Below are 18,980 nucleotides of genomic sequence, written 5' to 3'. Positions count from 1 at the left end.
TGCAAAGTTATACGTGAGGGGGGGGGGGGGGGGTCTTGCGGAAAAACGGGCACTCGGAAGTCTATTGTAGTGCCAACTTAAGGACTGTACCTTGTAAAGTAATGGGGAACCTTGTTGTACATCAAGCCTACATAAATGCACCTTGGGGGTCCAACCACATGAAGGTTTCCATATTCTGTCTGTCTGTTAGGTTTACTACCAGTAAACCAATGTTGAACTACCTCAAAGTTAGGGTTCTTTTAGGGCAGGCTGAAATTCAGCTTGAATTTGCAAAGGATTTACTTAGAGGAGCTCGATTGTGAAATAGGTTTACCATTTTTAAGAAACTTCTGAGAAAAGATGAAGGTTTTGGACAAGTTCTACTCACTATAAGCAAAGTTTACCTAGAATCCAAATAGTATAATCTTGCAGAAGTTGAGTGTGATGAAACATACTTTGCCTTCCTCTGGACCAACACTATAGGGCAATAGGTTGAACTGGATAAGACTTAAATCTTTTTTTCAGCCTTACAAACCATGTTACTATAAGTGGCATAAAGGAGAAGTTTTTGGGTCACTATGCCAAAGCTAATAAAACACACAGGACAGAAAAGATCCTGTGATAAACTAAACCCAGTAAGTGCTAGGTTTTCAGATCCCTACTTGGCACATTTGGTAAATGTTTAGTACATGCACTCATTAGTATAATGCAGCACTATTAGGCAACTTTCGTAGGGGTCTGATACACCATTTTTCCCCATGCAGATTTTCCATTTGCTCCATACAGTTTTCCCACCCAGAAACTCACCTGTGTTACATGTCAATTTATGCCATGGATTGTTTGTGGATTTGTTGCAGATGTTCCTTAAAAAGGGTTATCCAGGCTTAGAAAAACATGACCGCTTTCTTCAAGATACACCGCCACTGTTGTGTGGTTTTGCAGCTCATTCCACAGAAGAGAACGGAGCTGAATTGTTATTGGTTCTGTTTTTTGCAAAAAACAAGCTGTTTTTTTTTCTAATCCTGGATAACCTCTTTATTGAAAACAACAAAGAAGGTACAATCTGCATCAATTTGCACATTTAAATTAAATCATGAGGATTTTAAAGAGGAGTTCGTGTGATGTGCTCGTAAACAACTTACCCTGTGCTGTTATCAAAAAAATATTTCCCCTCAGTTCGTCTTTTCTGCAATTCTTCTATGGAGGATACAGGCTGATATTCTTCAACAGGAAAAGTTTGGCTTTTGACTATTTGTGACATCACTTGAAAGCTTGTGTCCGGAGGATAACAAAGACCAACTCTAAGCCAGTCCCCTCTATGAAATAAAGAAATAAAATGATCTTGTGGCTGAAAGAATGATACCAATGTCATGCCTAAAATCTAATGAAAAAAAAAAATCACAAAAAATAAGACTACAGCAAAGAATGGTGCATACCCATACAAATGCACTGCTTAGAATAATAAGTTCAACAAGTTCTCAACTTTAACCCCTTAGCGACCCATGACGTATGTGATACGTCACGGTGCCGCGGGGGGTGTTCAGAGCGGGACCTCGCTCTGAACGGCGCTGATCCCGGCTGACATGTGCAGCCGGGCAGTGCCTCTATTAGCCGGCGCGGGTACCGTTGCCACGCCGGCTAATTAAGCCGGTTTGACAGCTGCACTCAGAGTCTTCAGACCTCACGTCCCTGGTGTCTAGTGGGACGGATTTGCCCCCCCCCCCCCCCCCCCCCGGCGATGCGATCGCGCGGGGGGGGGGGGGGGGAGATCCGTTCTTCTGCTGCCAGCGCCAGGCCTCAGCGCCGGAATGACGCTGATCCCGGCTCGGCAATAGATTGCTATGGCCATAGCAATCTATGACCGATCTCATCGATCTTTGCTGTGTATATACACAAGTCCCCCAGGGGGACTTCTAGTTACAGTAAAAATAAAAGTAAAAATGTTTTTTTTTATTAATAAAAAATCCCCTCCCCTATTAAAAGTCCAAATCACCCCCCTTTTTCCCCATTTTATAAATATAAATAAACAAACATGTTTGGTATCGCCGCGCGCGTAATCGCCCGAACTATCAATTAATCACATTCCTGATCTCGCACGGTAAACGGCGTAAGCGCCAAAAAATTCCAAAGTGCAAAATTGCGCATTTTTGGTCACATCAAATCCAGAAAAAATGTAATAAAAAGTGATCAAAAAGTCGTATATGTGCAATCAAGGTACCAATAGAAAGAACGCATCATGGCGCAAAAAATTACACCTCAAACAGCCCCATAGACCAAAGGATAAAAGCGCTGTAAGCATGGGAATAGAGCGATTTTAAGGAACATTTATCTGTTAACAATGGTTTGAATTTTTTACAAGCCATCAGATAATATAAAAGTTATACATGTTATCGTTGTAATCGTAACGACTTGAGGAACATGACATGAACATGACATAACAAGTCAGTTTTACCATAGGGTGAACGGCGTAAATGCAAAACTCCCCGAAATCAAAATTCCTTTTTTTTTCCAATTTGACAGCGCCAATGATTTTTTTACGGTTTCGCAGCATATGTTATGGAAAAATAATGCCTGTCATTGCAAAGTACAATTGGTTTCGCAAAAAATAAGCGCACATATACGTCTCTAGGTGAAAAAATGCAAGTGCTATGGCCTTTTAAACAGCAAAAAAAGTGAAAAAAAACAGCAAAAAACAGTGAAAAAAGCAAAAGTGCAAAAACAAAAATTGGCTTTGACCTTAAGGGGTTAAAGATGTAATCCTCATATTCAGGTGCACACATACTTAAAACTATGATCAATGTAGCAGAATTGTCCTTACTTGTCAAAGTTAATTAGGTAGAGGTGAGTAGTTTGTGGAGCCTGTGCATTCCAGTGAATTGTGTATCCCTTTTCCAACATCACCACTGGCTGATACTGCTGGTATGGAGCTTTTTGGTTGATTCCCCTTAGAGACATAGGATTTGAAGGATACTCATCTCTCACAATAGACATGGTAAGATTCTGGGGATTTCGTGCTTGAACATAGACCTAGTTGGGGAAATTATAAAAAAAAAAAATGATATGCACAGTGAAATTAGTGTGAACATAGCCTTAGGGGCTAATCAGTTAAGTAAAACAAGACGTGTTAAGCCCCTATTAAAGGACAAGTGCCATGAAAAACTTTTTCCCAGTAATTGAAGCACATTACAAAGTTATATAACTCTGTAATATGCTTCAATCACCTATCTGCCTCCCTTCCCTGCCTTTTCCCCCTCCACCCCCCACCAGGAAGTGTCCTGACTCACACAGACCTGATTACTGTCCTCACAGTCACCAGGCAGCTCCTTCTTGTGAGGATGAGTCATCAGCAGGAGGGCTGCTCTAGGTCCTGTTACACCACCCTCCCCCTCCCCCTCCTTGTCAGGTGACTCTGCTTGCTCAGCTTATCTTCTCTAGTGACATGACTAATTCACTCACTTAGTCCACAGCAGCAGGAGAGAGGGTATGAGGGGAGGGGGGAGCTGCCTATGTGCCGGAGTCAGGAGGGAAGATAAGCATGACATGTGACAAGTGATGGCTTGCAGTTGTTCAGCCAATGGGAGCTGAGCAAGCCTGTCACCTGACAAGGCAGGGGAGGGGGGAGGCTAGTGTAACAGGAGAAGGAGCTGAGAGAAGAGCTTGGTGACGGGTGACGACAGTAATCAGGTCTGTGTGAGTCAGGACACTTCCTGGTGGGGGGTGGAGGGGGGAAAAGACAGGGAAGGGAGGCAGATAGGTGATTGAAGCATATTACAGAGTTATATAACTTTGTAATGTGCTTCAATTACTGGGAAAAAGTTTTTCATGGCACTTGTCCTTTAAGCACATCAGCAGTGAGAGGGTAAGAGCCGGGAGATGGGGGGGGCTGCCCGGGTGATTGCTAGATCGTCCGGGCAGCCCATAGAAGATACCGACGGTCTGCTGCAGTCGCTCCTATTTCACGGAGTGATGGCAACAAATCACTGCTATCTTAGTGGTTTGTCTTTCAATGTGTTGACAGACAACGCTCAGCCAACATCGTTCAAGTTGACTGATGGTTGTCTTCTATTAAACGGGATGATTAATAGGGCCTTAAGGGAAAATAAAAAACACATTTTCATTATTTTGATGGTTGTAATCATTCACAGATGTGTTGTTCTATATAGTGTTTGTGCACTGCTGTCCAATTTCCCATAATACCAAATACAGCTTATTTTGGTAGTTTACTGTGTTTAAACATGGAAAAAAGTTTAATGATAATCTTTAAAGCTTTGTTCAAATCACTTGGGGCCTGAGTACTCAGAACCCTACGATCATTACAGTCAGGAGAAGAGTTTGGCTAAGCACTTCACTCCTGGCTTGCTGCCTTTGGGTGGGTTCATACTACGGAATTCTCGGACAATGTCCGCGGAATTCCGCAGTATGTCCGCACGCCTTTCTGCCGGCTCCATAGACTCCATTCTATGGGCCGGCGTATTCCGCTATCCGCCGAAAGAAGTGACATGTCGGTGGACAGCTGACAGAATTCCGCAGAGTTTATCCGCGAGAATTCCGTAGTATGAACCCACCCTTTGAGTGCGTTCACACTGAGGAATAGGCAAGGAATCCGGCCTTAATTTACGCTTTAAATTCTCCCCTGTAAAATAACAGAGCAGTGACCCATCGTGTTCAATGTAATTTCCGCTCTGTTGTTCATACTGCAGAATTTTCAAGCAGAATTTTGTGCCGCAGATCAGCTCTCTGCCCAAAGTAGTGACATGTCAATTGTTTGGACGGATTCTGCTAGAGGAATCCTATAGAAGTAAATGAGGGTTTGTATTCTGCTCAAATTCTGCCAGAGCTGAATAGGGGTATTTGCAAACTGCTTAAAATAGACGAAAACTCAGTCGTGTAATCTGCCACTCGCGGACAGCAGCGGGCATCTCCGCCTGTGTCATAGGCTCCATTCTATGCACGTGTGGATTCCTTCCTCCATCCAAAGAATGAACTTGATTATTCTTTGGACAGAGAAAGAAATCCGCCCGTGCATGGGATGGAGTCTATGACACGGGCAGACGCACGCACCCCCTGGAGTTTCTGTCCGTTTTAAGCAGTGTGCACATACCCTAGGGGAGGAATTTTAAGCAGAAAACTTTCCTCTTCAATTCCTCGCCTATTCCTCAGTGTGAAGGCAGGAGATGGTGTTCAATGTAGGTATCTGAATATACAGTAGTCTGCTACAGTGAAAAGGAAAATGCAGTAATCCAGAGAAAAGCGCACATCTCATCTAGCCCAATTTTTTATTTTTTTCGTGCTCAATTACCAAGAGCCATGCCCTTTTGATTTTTCTATAGACAAAGCTGTACAAAAGATTTTTGCAGGATACCATTGTGTAATGTGCAATCAGCTCCATGCTCCCTTGATTTTGCCATGATATAACAGTACATCATGGAAGTGTTAGGAAGGGAAAGTGGTAATTTTTTGACTCCTTAACAAAATGCCCCAATATGTGGGGCACAATCTTGGTGTAACTGGAGCCAACTAAGAGGGTGTAAACCTAGAGTTGACAGTCTAAAGATGTGCTAGGTATTTATAGTGTCTGATTTAGAGTGCCTGGCACAGTTTTTATTTTCCTACTCTACTATGCTCCCCATGCTAGAATATCAAATATATTAAAGGAAAGCTTAGTGGATTAGCACTTAATTTAACCAAAGTAATTAAAAGCTATGAAATTAGCATGTTGCATTTTTAATGTAAACAAAACTAATTAAATAAATAACATTATTCTAACCTGTGCATATTTGCCACTACAGATGACTCCATTCCATTCTGTAACATTGACACATTTGGGATGTCGGACCAAAAAGTTGTCCATCCTTGCCACATAAGTATCATTATAATTTGTTACAGATCCATCCACGTCATGGAAGATAGAGTTTTTGTCTCCATCCATATCACCGTTTTCAAACCATGGCCCAGACTGACCGAAAAATGCTCGTAATGAAACCTGGAGGGTCATAAAACAAAAAGTTAATGTACAAACGCTCTTCATAGCTACAGGTAAGGGGGCATTCTGTGCTAGGAACAGTTTAGCCATTAGCATCCAGGATCAGGCTGGGTTCACACTACATATATTTCAGTCAGTATTGTGGTCCTCATATTGCAACCAAAACCAGGAGTGGATTGAAAACACAGAAAGGCTCTGTTCACACAATGTTGAAACTGAGTGGATGGTCGCCATTTAACAGTAAATAACTGCCATTATTTCAATATAACAGCCGTTGTTTTAAAATAACAGCAAATATTTGCCATTAAATGGTGGCCATCCACTCAATTTCAACATTATGTGGACAGAGCCTTTCTGTGTTTTTAATCCACTCCTGGTTTTGGTTGCAATATGAGGACCACAATACTGACTGAAATATACGTAGTGTGAACCCAGCCTTAGTGACACTGACACCTCCTTTTTGCATTCTGACATCTCTACACAGGTGTAATGGGTAAATTTAGCGGTTTTCATACCTTATTTTATATCATACGTCATGGTGCTTGTTCAAGTAAAAAGTCATTTTTTATCAACTGCAGTTAAGTGGGCGGGGCCTCGGGGCATTAGCGCCACTTAGCCCCGCCCGCAACACCACAGTTGGCCCCGCCCCCCTCGTCGGCCATTGGAACAGGCTGGCCAAAAGGTCTAGACCCCACCCCCTTTACGTCGATCAACCAATGGGTGTCAAGGGGGTGGGGTCAACAGTGTCGTTGTGGGCGGGTCTAAGTGGCGCTAATGCCGCGAGGTCACGCCCACTTAATACAATCTGCAGTTGATAAAAGGACACTTTTTACTTGAACAAACACCATGACGTATGATATGAAATAAGGCATGAAAACCGCTAAATTTACCCTTTACACCTGTGTAGAGATGTCAGAATGTATAAAGGGGGTGACTGTCACTTTAAGCATGAAAAGCTTCAGGTTGTCCTCATCAGTCTTAAGAAATACTACTTGTGAGGAGGAGATCAGTTCTGTTTATTTAATTGAGAACATCTAACAGCACTGTAATAGGTTTTTCAGCTTAAGTGAACACACATGTTATTAACCTCCATAGTGTTTAATATAAGAAAGCTGGCCCAGATGGGTAGTAAAATATACAAAGAAAGCAAGGCTATAATCACGAGATGCTGTATGCTTTATGGCAGATTTCTACAGTATAAAATATGGAGAGAGTCTGAAGATTCTAGAAGCAATTGTTCATCCTTTTTCTTGGTGGTAAATAATGAAGCTCAGCAGAACACATGCCACATCACACATATATACGCAAATGTTAATATAGACAAAATGGTTAGCATTTATGAAATTAATATATATATCTTTCATACATGCTAACCATTTTGTCTATATTAACATTGCACGGGCGGATATATATTTTATCCCACAATACCTGTAAACTTCACATCCTAAATACTATAGCTACTAGAAGATTCCCAGGCTACCATGCTGCTTTAATGGTGGCGAACGGTTTAGCACAAGCGGTAGACTCCACATGACATTACTTCGTAAACACTTACCTCCAACGACAAAAAAATGTATTGTATGTTAGGGGAATGGGTTACGTATTCTTATAAAATACTAATTTCTTTACATTTCGGCTGGTGTGATTGGACCAGATGTTAAATTGCAGAGGGAACTTTTTGGCAATTCTCATAGATTATAAGCCAAGTAAAAAATGGTTTTTCCAAGAAGCAGAGATTGTAGCAAAGTTGGTAAAGTCATGTGAGTGCGGTTTAGGTAAAATGACCTACATGACTGTACTGTTCTTCTCCCCCTTGAATCTGATCACTTTCCTCTCTGAACTGTGACCCTGCTGTTGCCATGCACTAGAGCACACATCTTCCCATTATGTTTGTATGGACAGCGAAGGCTATCTGCCAATACTGCCATCTTTAAAACAGGAAATTTTCAGAAACTCTTGTACACTTAAAAAATTATGGGGGAGATTTATCAAACAGGTAAAGTAGAACTGGCACAGTTGCCCCTAGCAATCAGTCAGATTCCACCTTTTAAAGAACCTGAGGAATGAAAAGTGAAATCGATTGGTTGCTAGGGGCAACCGGGCCAGTTCTACTTTACACATGTTTGATAAGTCTCCCCCTGTGTGTTTAAAAGAAGAAGTCATATAGGAACATAATTAAAAAAGTTATGATTGGAAAAGGTAAAACTTGTGGGGGGGTTTTGCCCTGAAGGGGTTAAGAGGGATTTACAATTAGAAAGCATTCTGTGGCTTATAATGACATCATCCTGTAAGGAAAACGTTGATATCTGCGGAATCAGGCAGTGGAAGAGGAGCTGCTGTTCTGCTTAATACCTCAGTATGTACAGGGATCGCTGCCATGTCTTCTGGCATGAAGTAAACGGTCTAGCTGCAGCAAGTAAGTACCCTATACAAAACTGAACAACGTCCAAAGTTCTAAAAGAGGACACACAAAATCCTGTAGCTCCACAGCAGATGAAAGTATCTGGTAACCCCATGAAGAATCCCTCAGACAGACATTAAATACTCCAGCTAGAAGTAAAGCAGTCTTCCATTCCCTCGAGATTTGAAATAACATTTGTGCTCCTGGAAAGAATTACCAAGCAGAGAGCCGTGCCTAGTACTGTACCTGGCTGGATCTAAAAAGCTTCTATTATGCGGACTATCATCCCCGGGCAGGGGAAGCAGGGCCGGCCATTCCTGGATTCTCCCAACAGCTGCCATTAATTATACATAGAAAACGTAATGCTATACCCCATAGGAGCCGCTATCTCTGCCTCCTATGTAGTTTATCATTTTCAGAAATGGAGATAGCAATAACTCAAGCAATGAAGGGTTACAGCAGTTTTATCAGCAGGAAAGCAGATAGCACATTTTTTCATTTTCACAGATATTAGATGATGTTCTCCATTTGAATTCAAGACAATGTACCCTCCCGGGACAATGTTATCTATAGAATGACGGGGGGCCGCAAAGCCGAGGGTTGGCTGACATATGGACGAACACCTAGATAGCGCTTTTAGTGCATGTACAAGGTATATTTGATCATCATGAATATGCGATCATGCTAAGATTTACTTTTACTCTATTCAAGAGCTAATCTGGTATACAAAAGTTGACTTAATTTCAATTTATGCAGTAAAAAGCTCAACATAGTGTATTTTTTTTTTCAGTGGTTTCCTACATACACTCACCTCACCATCTACTGGCTCAATATGCAGGGTTTATAGCCTATTGCCTAGGGTTATAACCTTTAGTTTTTTTTTCCCAGGTTGCTGGTAAAATATGACTAGTTCCAGCACTGGGAAACTGTGCAGGATGGGAACAAGGAACTAATGGGAGGTCCTCAGCAGTAATGTTAAGTACACGAGATGATGGAGAATCCTTTAGCGGTCAGAAGGAATTCAGGAGGAGGTAAATGGCCTGGGATAGATAAACAATGCATGATGGGAACTGTAGTCTTTAACCCACCTGGGCTGCAGCTAAAGTCCTACCCACTCTTACTGTGCCAAGAAGGGGAACATAGGGAACATTGTAAAGAAAAAGGTAACTTAACATGTACGTAGGATAATTGTTCAACTGCTGCTTTGTGTCTAATGACTTTTCAGCGGTCTTTCAAATTTTTTACAAAACCCTGGAATACACCTGTATTAGCCCCGTAAACCTGTTATTAAAAGACTAATGTGCCCCACTGCAATCATGCATTGTATGAAGGGGCAAAAAGTGCACATCTTACCTGCTAATCCACAGTGCCTTTACATGTACTACCAGCCACACAGAAGGGTCATTAGCGGGGAATATGCAAAGAAGAAGAAAAAGAAAAAAAAAAAAAAAAAGTATGCAAATACTTACATTAGCTCCAAATTTAAGGAGTGAAATGTTATTCCTTGGGGTAAGTTGCCAAGGATTTTTCATCAGGAAGCCAATTGCACTTGTATAACGGTCAACTGTTGGTATAAAGTTTTTAAAAGTACTCTTTGTAAGACGAATTGGCCCGTCGTAAATCTGGAAGCCTCTGATTGGGAAAGTCCTGGAAGGCAAGAACAAAAAAAGCAGATCAAACTGCTGTCACATGTACTTGCACAGTTTGAGTGGTTCACATCTCTGGCATTTACTTGGCATGAACACAACTTAATCAATATTTATAAATTAAAGGGGGTAACTCATTACAACTCCTTCCAAAAGTATAGCAGAGGCTTTGTTTTCTCCAACACCCAGCAATCAGATATTACCTTTGCATTTGGCCATCTTTCATGTACTTTCATGTAACAGAGGGGCAGGCTTATTAAAGACAGGGTCTTTTACAAGCTTGTCTTTAGCTGATCTACGCAGAAGTAGACTCCATTCTCACTGTAGTGTGGGCACATCAAACAGCTGATCAGTAAGGGATCCAAGTGTTTGCATCCCACTAATCAATTAATCAGGTGGACAGGCTATCAATTGTTTCCTCCTAGAAAACTTTAAGGGGTTAACAGAAAAACATGGTCATTTCCTGATGACACATTCCCTTTAAGATTCTGAGGTTAGTACAAGTTCAGTCATGTTTATTCACATATTGACTGCTGCTGCTTAAGACTCTAGGATGATCTGATGATTCAATAGTCACTCAACAGTTTACTGTATAAAAAAAAACGGAAGTTTAATTCATGCATTATTTCGTTGTAGAACGGCCACAGACTTTCCCCTCTGCAGTCTCCTCTACTAGAGATGAGCGAACTTGCCGGATTTCTGGTTTGTATGAACCAGAAATCTCAGCGTCTGATTCCCGCTGTCTGCTCACTCAGTGCAGCGGGTGGATACAGCGTAAGGAACGCCTAGAAAATTGGGATACAGCCAATGCCAATGGCTGTATCCCAGTTTTCCAGGCGTTCCTTACGTTGTATCCACCCGCTGCACGGAGCAAGCAGACAGCGGGAATCAGACGCCTAGATTTCTGGTTCATACAAACCAGAAATCCGGGAAGTTCGCTCATCTCTATCCTCTACCTTTAGTCCAGGGTTACAAATTATGATGAAACACGGCAATGGAGGAAACAAACATGCAACAGGTAAGACTTCAGCAGAAGGTTTCACTTCTTTTGGTAGAATGAATGCAATCTCTGGGGCATGGAAACTGAATTGTAAAAGATACAAAGATAACAAACCGTTCTCAATGTTAGTGAAGAATTATAGATTTCTGATAGGCCACAGCCCTCCCATAAAGTACATTTCTGGAACAGAAATAGTCTGAAAGCATTAGAAGGCATTCCAATAATAAATACATGGAAGCCATTCAGACCATAATTTATTACGTCTACTTTCAACTTTTTTTTTGCATTGATTTTTAATGTTGAACACATTTTAAAATATGTTCACAACCTTCCACCAGAAAACAAACCTAAAGATAACAATGGAAAAGCAATCTCCATGCGCTCCAAGCCACAGTACAGCTCTCACACTGAGAAACATCTCTAATTTCTCAATGGCATTTCCATATGAAGGATTGTATGCCCTGGTACTTAATACCTACTGGTTAGTCTTCTTTATGGAACCCGTGGTGTAGGCATAAAAGTGAATTGAGAAACAAAAAGAAAGCACAAGCATTTCATTATTGTAAAACTGTTGCATCTTTTCACCTACTTTGTAGTCCTATCCTTGTCTAGTATATTGGCAGTTGTATTTGCCATCACCTAGCTTTCCTGTACATTGAGCAGCATAAAGCGTATTCTATGCAGCAATTCAGCAGGAAAAGGTGTTTTGCTGTGTGACAATTCAACAAGGACCATATTGGATACCATCCAGCTTTCCAAGAAACCAAAGGTTGTGCTGGGGGACAACCAATATGGTCCTTGATGATTTGTCACTCTGCTGTTCTAGACTCCCAAATACAATATATAATCTCTGCCCTCCTCATTGTGAGTCTCTTGTATTAAATGGAAGAGGACAACCCTGCCCACCACTCAGCAGGCTGTATTCTTTGTTTGCTCCTATTGGCTAAGGGTACTATTACAGAGTTACGGCAGATAATTGTTTCATGTAACAGGTCATGTTTTAAATCAAACAAGAATAAATGTTGGCTGATAGTTGATCTAAAGCATTATCTAAAATCCTGATAAAGAAATTGATAAGTCTGCTGGCTGTTGCTCCGTGTAATAGGAACGGCAGCAGACCGCCACCTCCTATGATATAAAGATCGTCCGGGCAGCTCCTCCCGCTGTCGGTGCGTGTAATAGCACAGGCAAAGACAAAGAGTGGGGAATGAGGAGACAGCAAGCAAGTGCTGATCCGACAATTTGGCGGTCACTTGCTCCAAAATATCGGGCCGTGTGATACGTCCCTTAATGGCACAGATATCCTAATAGCACAAACACCAATCTACCCATTAAAGAAGGCAACATATTCGGGTGACATCTATTTCAACCTCATAGCCTGCACATGATGTGACTGTTCAACTTATCTCTTGTCAGCAATAATCGCAATACAGCTTTTAACGGAACAGTTGTGTTACACCTGACAGTCAGGATAAGCTATCAAACAAACGTCAAGGAGGTTGTCAGATAACATGTCCACTTAGAGATATGCAGAGACTGACAAAAGGCAGACAACCTATAAAGCACAATTCTCTTTCTTGAAAACAGAAGCTTCAAATGCTTAAAATCCATTGTGGTTCCGTCAAGAAGTTTCCCAATATATTCCTGCACCTATTAGTTACATTTACGTCACAGCTGCTTCCCTGGGTTTCTTCACTGTAACCTTTCATATTTCTGGTGGCCATACAAAATAAATTGATGTCTGCTACCCGTATAGACACCATCTAAAAAAATATGCACACGAGCTGTGCGGTGGTTATCAGCACAGACTAAATCAGGATTCATCGCTGAAGATCACACTCCAGCTTGCCTAAGCTCAGCAAAAATCCAAATAGACACTGCCTATAATGTGGGGTCAGTGATGGGCGTCTTAATGGACGTCGGTTCCTTATACCATCGCCAGCCAGTCATCTCCGAATGGTTTCCCTTGATACCACCAGATGCCTGGAAGGTAGTAAATGGCATTGAACCAATGATAGCGATGTTGTTGGTGCAGATGTGGCCACTCTTATGATGGTGTTCGTGGGATATCCTGACCCTCCACAACGGTAGACTCTCCCCCTTCTATCACTCCGACTGAGGTGGCGGCTGATACACCTTTTTCGACCAACCTGCTTCTCTGAGGCCTACTATATGGCCCCTCTCAAAGTACAACAACTGTTCGTACTGCCGCTGGTTACGTCTTAAAGGCATCTCTGGTCACAATAACGTCTGAGTCGACAGATTCGATTGAATAGCCCTACAGAGCGAGCACTTAATAGTCTGTAAGCTCATGCATTGGAGCAGGGCCCTTACTCCTCATGTATGGATAATTATATGTATATCTTTCTAATGTCTACATTTCTGGGGGTACATACATAGACAGAAATAAAGTGCTGCGGAATCTGTTGGCGCTATATGAATAAAAATGGCTCGATTTCTTCTGGGCGCATATTTTTTTTGTGTCAGTGTATTATGCTGGAGAACATCACCACATTTTCTTAATCTTTTATTGTGCAGACATTGACTATACTGGATAACCATTCAATATGTATGGGGGTGTGGGGTGACTTCCACTTGAGCCCTGAAAGATTTTGCCATGCAGGTAATATAAAAGCCACCAGAGTGGTGGCCTCACCATCCAGAGCACATGCATGCTTGTCTCAGTACATTACACAGCTGCTGTTGAGTGTCCACTGTTGGTCAGATTATAGGGTCAGTTCTATAAACTTGTATCCACATCTCTAGCAAAGTACATATCTTTTTTTTATTTTTTTTTATTTAAACAAGTGCAGACTTTAGTTGTACCTGTTTCTAGGAAGCGTGCGATTCCTATTATACACTCCTCCAGTCCCCCAGTATTTGTTTTGGCCGCCTTGAGATCCATAATTTCTACTTTCACCTATAAACAAAGATTCAGAAACTTCCTGGCTGGAGCCTTCATCTTTTGGAAAACTTCCATCACTGCGGAATGTAAAAGTATTACCATTAGGTGCTGGGAAAAAGAAAAACAAACAGCCATGCACAGGCACATCTGTATGTACATATACAACTATATGCACTTCTAAAGCACTGCAGTAAGAAGTATGAACAGAAAGATCAAACTATGGAGTCTCACAGTATAGATCCTACGATCTGGGAAAAGGAATACCGATTAACCAATCTTGTCTAATATATTGTCCCTGAAAAGAGGATATGTCTTCCTAGATTTTGACTTTTCTCCGCTATAATGAGCTGAAACTTGTTTCCCTGTAATACTGAGAAGTAATCTGATCTATTTGACAAGACCTATAATTTCACGTATACTCCCTTTGTTTTTCTCAGAACCAGTAGTTCATCTTTACTGTTACAGAACTGCAAACCATTTGGACACATTCCATTGGCAACCTTCCCAGACTACTACTAAAGAAACCAATGAAGTACGAAATAAGCATAACTTACTATAGCAACTCACATATAGGTCATCGTAAAATGTACAGAAATAAGAACTAGTAGAATTCAAGTAGTGACCAACAATCACTTTATATCCTTGTCTCCACAATGACCACTATATCAAATAAAAGTCTTACAACTCCCTTTAGAAGTTACTTTGCCCTTGCGAAATATCTATGCCAAAGAACCCCAACAAGTGCCTTTAATAGTATTTTGCAGCACCAGCATTGGAATTTTCTTTAGTTATATTATTTAAGTATTTAGATGTTTTATAAGCATTATTACCTAGCAAATGTAAGGCCAATTCCATTGTCAGCAAATCTGCAAAAAGAATTTTAAAAATAAATATCATTTACATATATACATCTCTGAACACTGTAAAAGCCCCCAGTAACACAACCATACATACCCTGAATTCTTTATAATGATGTCACCTCCTCTCACCCAAGCTCCATGGTCATTATTTTTAAAAGAAACAAGACCATCAATCAGGGCAGCAACTCTTGGTTTTAGGGGATCAGCTCCAACATGGGGTCGGAACCTGCATAGGTTACAGAAACAGAAGATGAGTGTGCATGGCTTCCAGTAGAATTTTGTAAACAACTACTAACACCAACAACGTAACTTGACAAACAATATCACAGTTAAGAAATTCCAAGTTGGTATCTTGTCCTTTACCATTACAGCAATGTAACCTTACATGCACAGATGAATGTTTCAGAGGACAGAAGCACAAGGCAGTCAGGAAAAGCCTGCTAATCAGATGTTAGGTCAGGCCTGGGCATTTTACAGCCCGTGGGCCACATCTGGCCTGCCAACTAGCTCTGACCAGGCCCGCGTCAGAGCCATCTGTGCTGCTGAAACAATAAGCTTAGGAGTATCAACAGCACTATGAAAATTACATTTACACCACACAGGATTCATGGTGCTCTGTTCATAGTGCTGCTGAAGCTGTGTACACTGGTGTACAGACCCCTGCTTCCCCACACACACACACGACACACACTCACACTGACCCTTTCTGGCGTAGATCCCCAGCTATCCTTTTCCTGGGGTGTGAGTGGGTGTGTAATGGGAGGGGGGGGGGGTATGCCCCTCTGAGACCATTCCATTTCTAATATGACCCCATGGGAAAACTAATTGCCCACCTTGCTCTGGGTCATCAAAAAGACATCCCAACCTCTATATTAGTACTTTGCGTCATCATATTTTACATCTCCTATGAAGTATTCTGTCATATGTAGAGTGTGTAGGTAATTCTATCCTTTGAGAAATTTCTCAAAATGGATCAAAGGTTGATACAAAGTAATGCAAGAACTGTAGCTATAATAGTGTAGTCCTTGGTATTCATTGGCTGCAGGGTCCCCTCACAGCAGGAAAATTTGTACATGATGGGTACAAATACAAAGCCAACAATCAGTGTGTGTGCGCGCATGTTTTTCACTACCTTTGCCCTGCCCTCTCACAGTCATATTCTCTTTAAGTGGCCTTCTAGTAGAAGTTTTAATTCCTGACAAGATCTCTGTTTGCTGTCAATACATCGAAAGGGTGGGAAAGATTTAATAGTGACTTAAAAAAAATCTAGCGTTAATGAGCTATGCTGAAGGTATATTAAGTATATCAATGGAGTACACCTTGTTTTAATAGAATTGCTGTATTTTTGCTCATGGTTAACTCTTAGTCCATTTTGTGCACACCATTAATAAATCTTTTGCATTATACAACCAGACAGCCGTGCCTCTTAGAAAAAGTAGAAAAGACAGATACTAAATGCGGTGTATGGTATTTGCATGAGCTTTTAGGAATATTAGTCTTCTGTCCCATTTTTTTTCACAGCTGCTTTGCTTAAAACCATGTATACTTTGAGACCTTGGGAATTTCTCGGTGTGCCCAACAGCTTGGACCAGATAGTTGATACCTGCACGGCCACACTAACAAGACAGAAGTTTGTACTGCTGTTGTGCTTGGCTCACAGGGGATTGCGTGACTGGTTACAAAGTAGCAAACTCATAGCTGAAAGTTACAGAACTTTCTATTACATGATGAGTAAGCGGTTTTTAAATAGAACCCCTCAAGAGTTGCTTCCCTGAATTTGCAGTCAAGAATAGGTTGTGTTACAGTGGCACACATCTATATCTATTCTAGGCAAACACAGCTGTCAGATGGCGAAGTAGAACTGGATCTGTATAAACTTAGAAATTCATCCACCTTCAGGATGGATGAAATAGAAATGATGACTACATTGTCAGCAGGAACAGAGGGTGGAAAGATCAGGAAGTAGAACTTTGCCAAAGGCTACTGAGTGCTAAGCATAGGCTCCCCAAAGAAAAGAAAAATGCTTATGAACAACATGTCACCACCCTGAGGATTGAGAGATTGAAAGACTTTTAAGTCAAAACTATATAGAAAGTTAAAAAGGAGAGTAAAATATATTCACATTGCTGGAATGTCAAATACTTGTGTGTGTAAATGGGTGCTTTATCTTCCCAATAATATATGCAGTACAAGAGACGAGTGACAGATTTAGAGAACACACAATATAATGTATACAGGATCAGAAAGAATGTTTATGTACTGGCTGACAATAAGGACGTGTGTTACTACACATTAACTCATTGACTGGGCCGCAGCAATTCTGCTCAGAGATCAAAGCTCAGCCAAGCTTTTATCTACAGACAGAACATGAATTTATAATATTCCAAAAATCTGTTTAATCTCTGTGGGTCGGTATTTCAATTCAGTCTACTGAAAGGCCATTTTATTCTACTGTTCACCTCACCCTTTACTAGTCCGGTTTGGCCTCTACAATGGTGGAGCATTAGAAGAAAAATCAAAAATAAAAGTCCATTATTGTTCATGAAAAACTTGTAAGCCATAGGAGTTGATGCTGTGGTATATTTGCCAAGATTGTTAGGAAGTCCTCATATGAATTGCAATTACTAAATACTGTACATTGAAGAAGTCACACTTGGGCCGCTTTCACACTTGGCTATTGTGGTCAGAAACCCGCACCATTATTTGTAAGTGATTTGGAAGAGGTGAAGGTAGCTAGAGGTGGCCAGGATTCTGAAAACGGCTGAGTAGTCCACTTTAGGGTGCGTTCACACATACAAGACCTGCAGCAGATTGGATGACGCAGATTCAGCACCTGGACCCCCACCAATATGTCAGAATCTTTTACAAATGATAGTTACACTTTAAGGCAATGGTCACAGTATAAGACCGACCGTTCTGTGACCCAGCCAGGTCACGGGACGGCCGGTCTCAGAAAAGGTCATCCCAGCTGGATGATATTTAGCGCCGCAGAGTTCTGACGCGGGCGCACCAGTGCACGCCTGAATCAGAACTCCCCACAGAACACAAAGGAGCGTGCAGCCAGAGCCATTCGCTCCATAGTGTGCACTGACAGGGTTTTCTGCGGCCACTATTAAATGAACAGCGGCCGCAGAAAACTGATGTCAGTTTTCTACGGTGCCGCTAGGGATCCCGAAGTATATATTATGTATATACACTCCGACCTGGATTCCCTCAGCCTGTAGCACTACACAAGTACCGCAGAAATCACAGGCGTTGTAACAATGGCTGTGATTTCTGCGGAACTTACGTAGTGTGAACATAGCCTAAAAATATGCATAACCAAAATAACAGAATATTAAAAGATAATCACCTGGCATTATTATCCAAACACAGATACTCCCTTGGGTCCTCGGCACTTGCATTAGTGGTTTTCACACCTTTATCAATGAACAAACCAGCCTACAACAACAGAGAGAAGAATCTTTATACATAGTCACAGCTCGTTCTACGTAATAAGGTACTAAGGTAAGGTTCTATGATAAGTGATCTAGTCTGTAAATGGATGCAAAATACACAGCATACATTCTGGTGATGAGACTTCCTCCAGAGAGACTTTTGGTGGCAAAATATTAAAGTTTAAAGCAAAATGGCCAGTAGAATTTAGCTAGGGGTCACAGTCAAAAGCTGCCACTCATACAGTCAGTCACTCAGGAAAAGATCCATGGTGCTAACAGTAAGACAAAGCTGGAAGGCACTTTAAGGCTGCTGCCAGTATACTCTAGAGATTGGGAGGGGACACAGCAGTCAGTCCGGAGCCAGTTGGATATAGCAGATGTACCTTTTTGGTTTTGGTAAGCCAGGTATAAGATTAAATGCTTCTTACCTTAAAGTTAGAATGAACTCTGTTATTGTAAAATATTCCAAGAGGTGTAAGCTCCGATTTGGTATCTGGATAGAGTCCATGGGATTCTCCAGTTGAAGACTTGTGGAAGACATACCAGATCCCAGCATCCTTTATATAAAGAAAGGTGTTATAAAGTATGGGTCTAAAACACATAGCAATAATAAAAATGACCATTGGTAATAAATTAATTTAAAGGGGATCAATCAGCACAATTGTGCCGATATGGTTCCCTGCAGTACAGTATAGATCTACTGTGCAGACCAGCCACAGCTCCAGCAGTAGCTTTATAAAAGGTGAAAAAGTCGTATTATGCTGCGTGA

General features: G+C 41.4%; 1 protein-coding gene across 2 annotated transcripts in view; it reads right to left on the bottom strand.

Moving 5' to 3' along the window:
- Positions 1-18,980, bottom strand: part of CEMIP2 (cell migration inducing hyaluronidase 2) — a 77,244-nt gene that overhangs the window by 11,209 nt on the left and 47,055 nt on the right. For both annotated transcript variants that reach the window (XM_069961855.1, XM_069961854.1), the window contains 9 exons: positions 18,640-18,768; positions 18,127-18,215; positions 14,869-15,000; positions 14,745-14,780; positions 13,836-13,991; positions 9,833-10,010; positions 5,747-5,962; positions 2,798-3,006; positions 1,122-1,295 (listed from right to left, as the gene is read on the bottom strand). In XM_069961855.1, coding sequence (XP_069817956.1) covers positions 1,122-1,295; positions 2,798-3,006; positions 5,747-5,962; positions 9,833-10,010; positions 13,836-13,991; positions 14,745-14,780; positions 14,869-15,000; positions 18,127-18,215; positions 18,640-18,768 — 1,319 coding nt within the window. The remainder of the gene's footprint in view (positions 1-1,121; positions 1,296-2,797; positions 3,007-5,746; positions 5,963-9,832; positions 10,011-13,835; positions 13,992-14,744; positions 14,781-14,868; positions 15,001-18,126; positions 18,216-18,639; positions 18,769-18,980) is intronic.

Source organism: Dendropsophus ebraccatus, chromosome 3 (assembly GCF_027789765.1).
Source record: "Dendropsophus ebraccatus isolate aDenEbr1 chromosome 3, aDenEbr1.pat, whole genome shotgun sequence".
NCBI lineage: Eukaryota > Metazoa > Chordata > Amphibia > Anura > Hylidae > Dendropsophus > Dendropsophus ebraccatus.
Note: the sequence above shows the minus strand (reverse complement) of the source record. Positions and strands in the feature narration are given on the sequence as shown.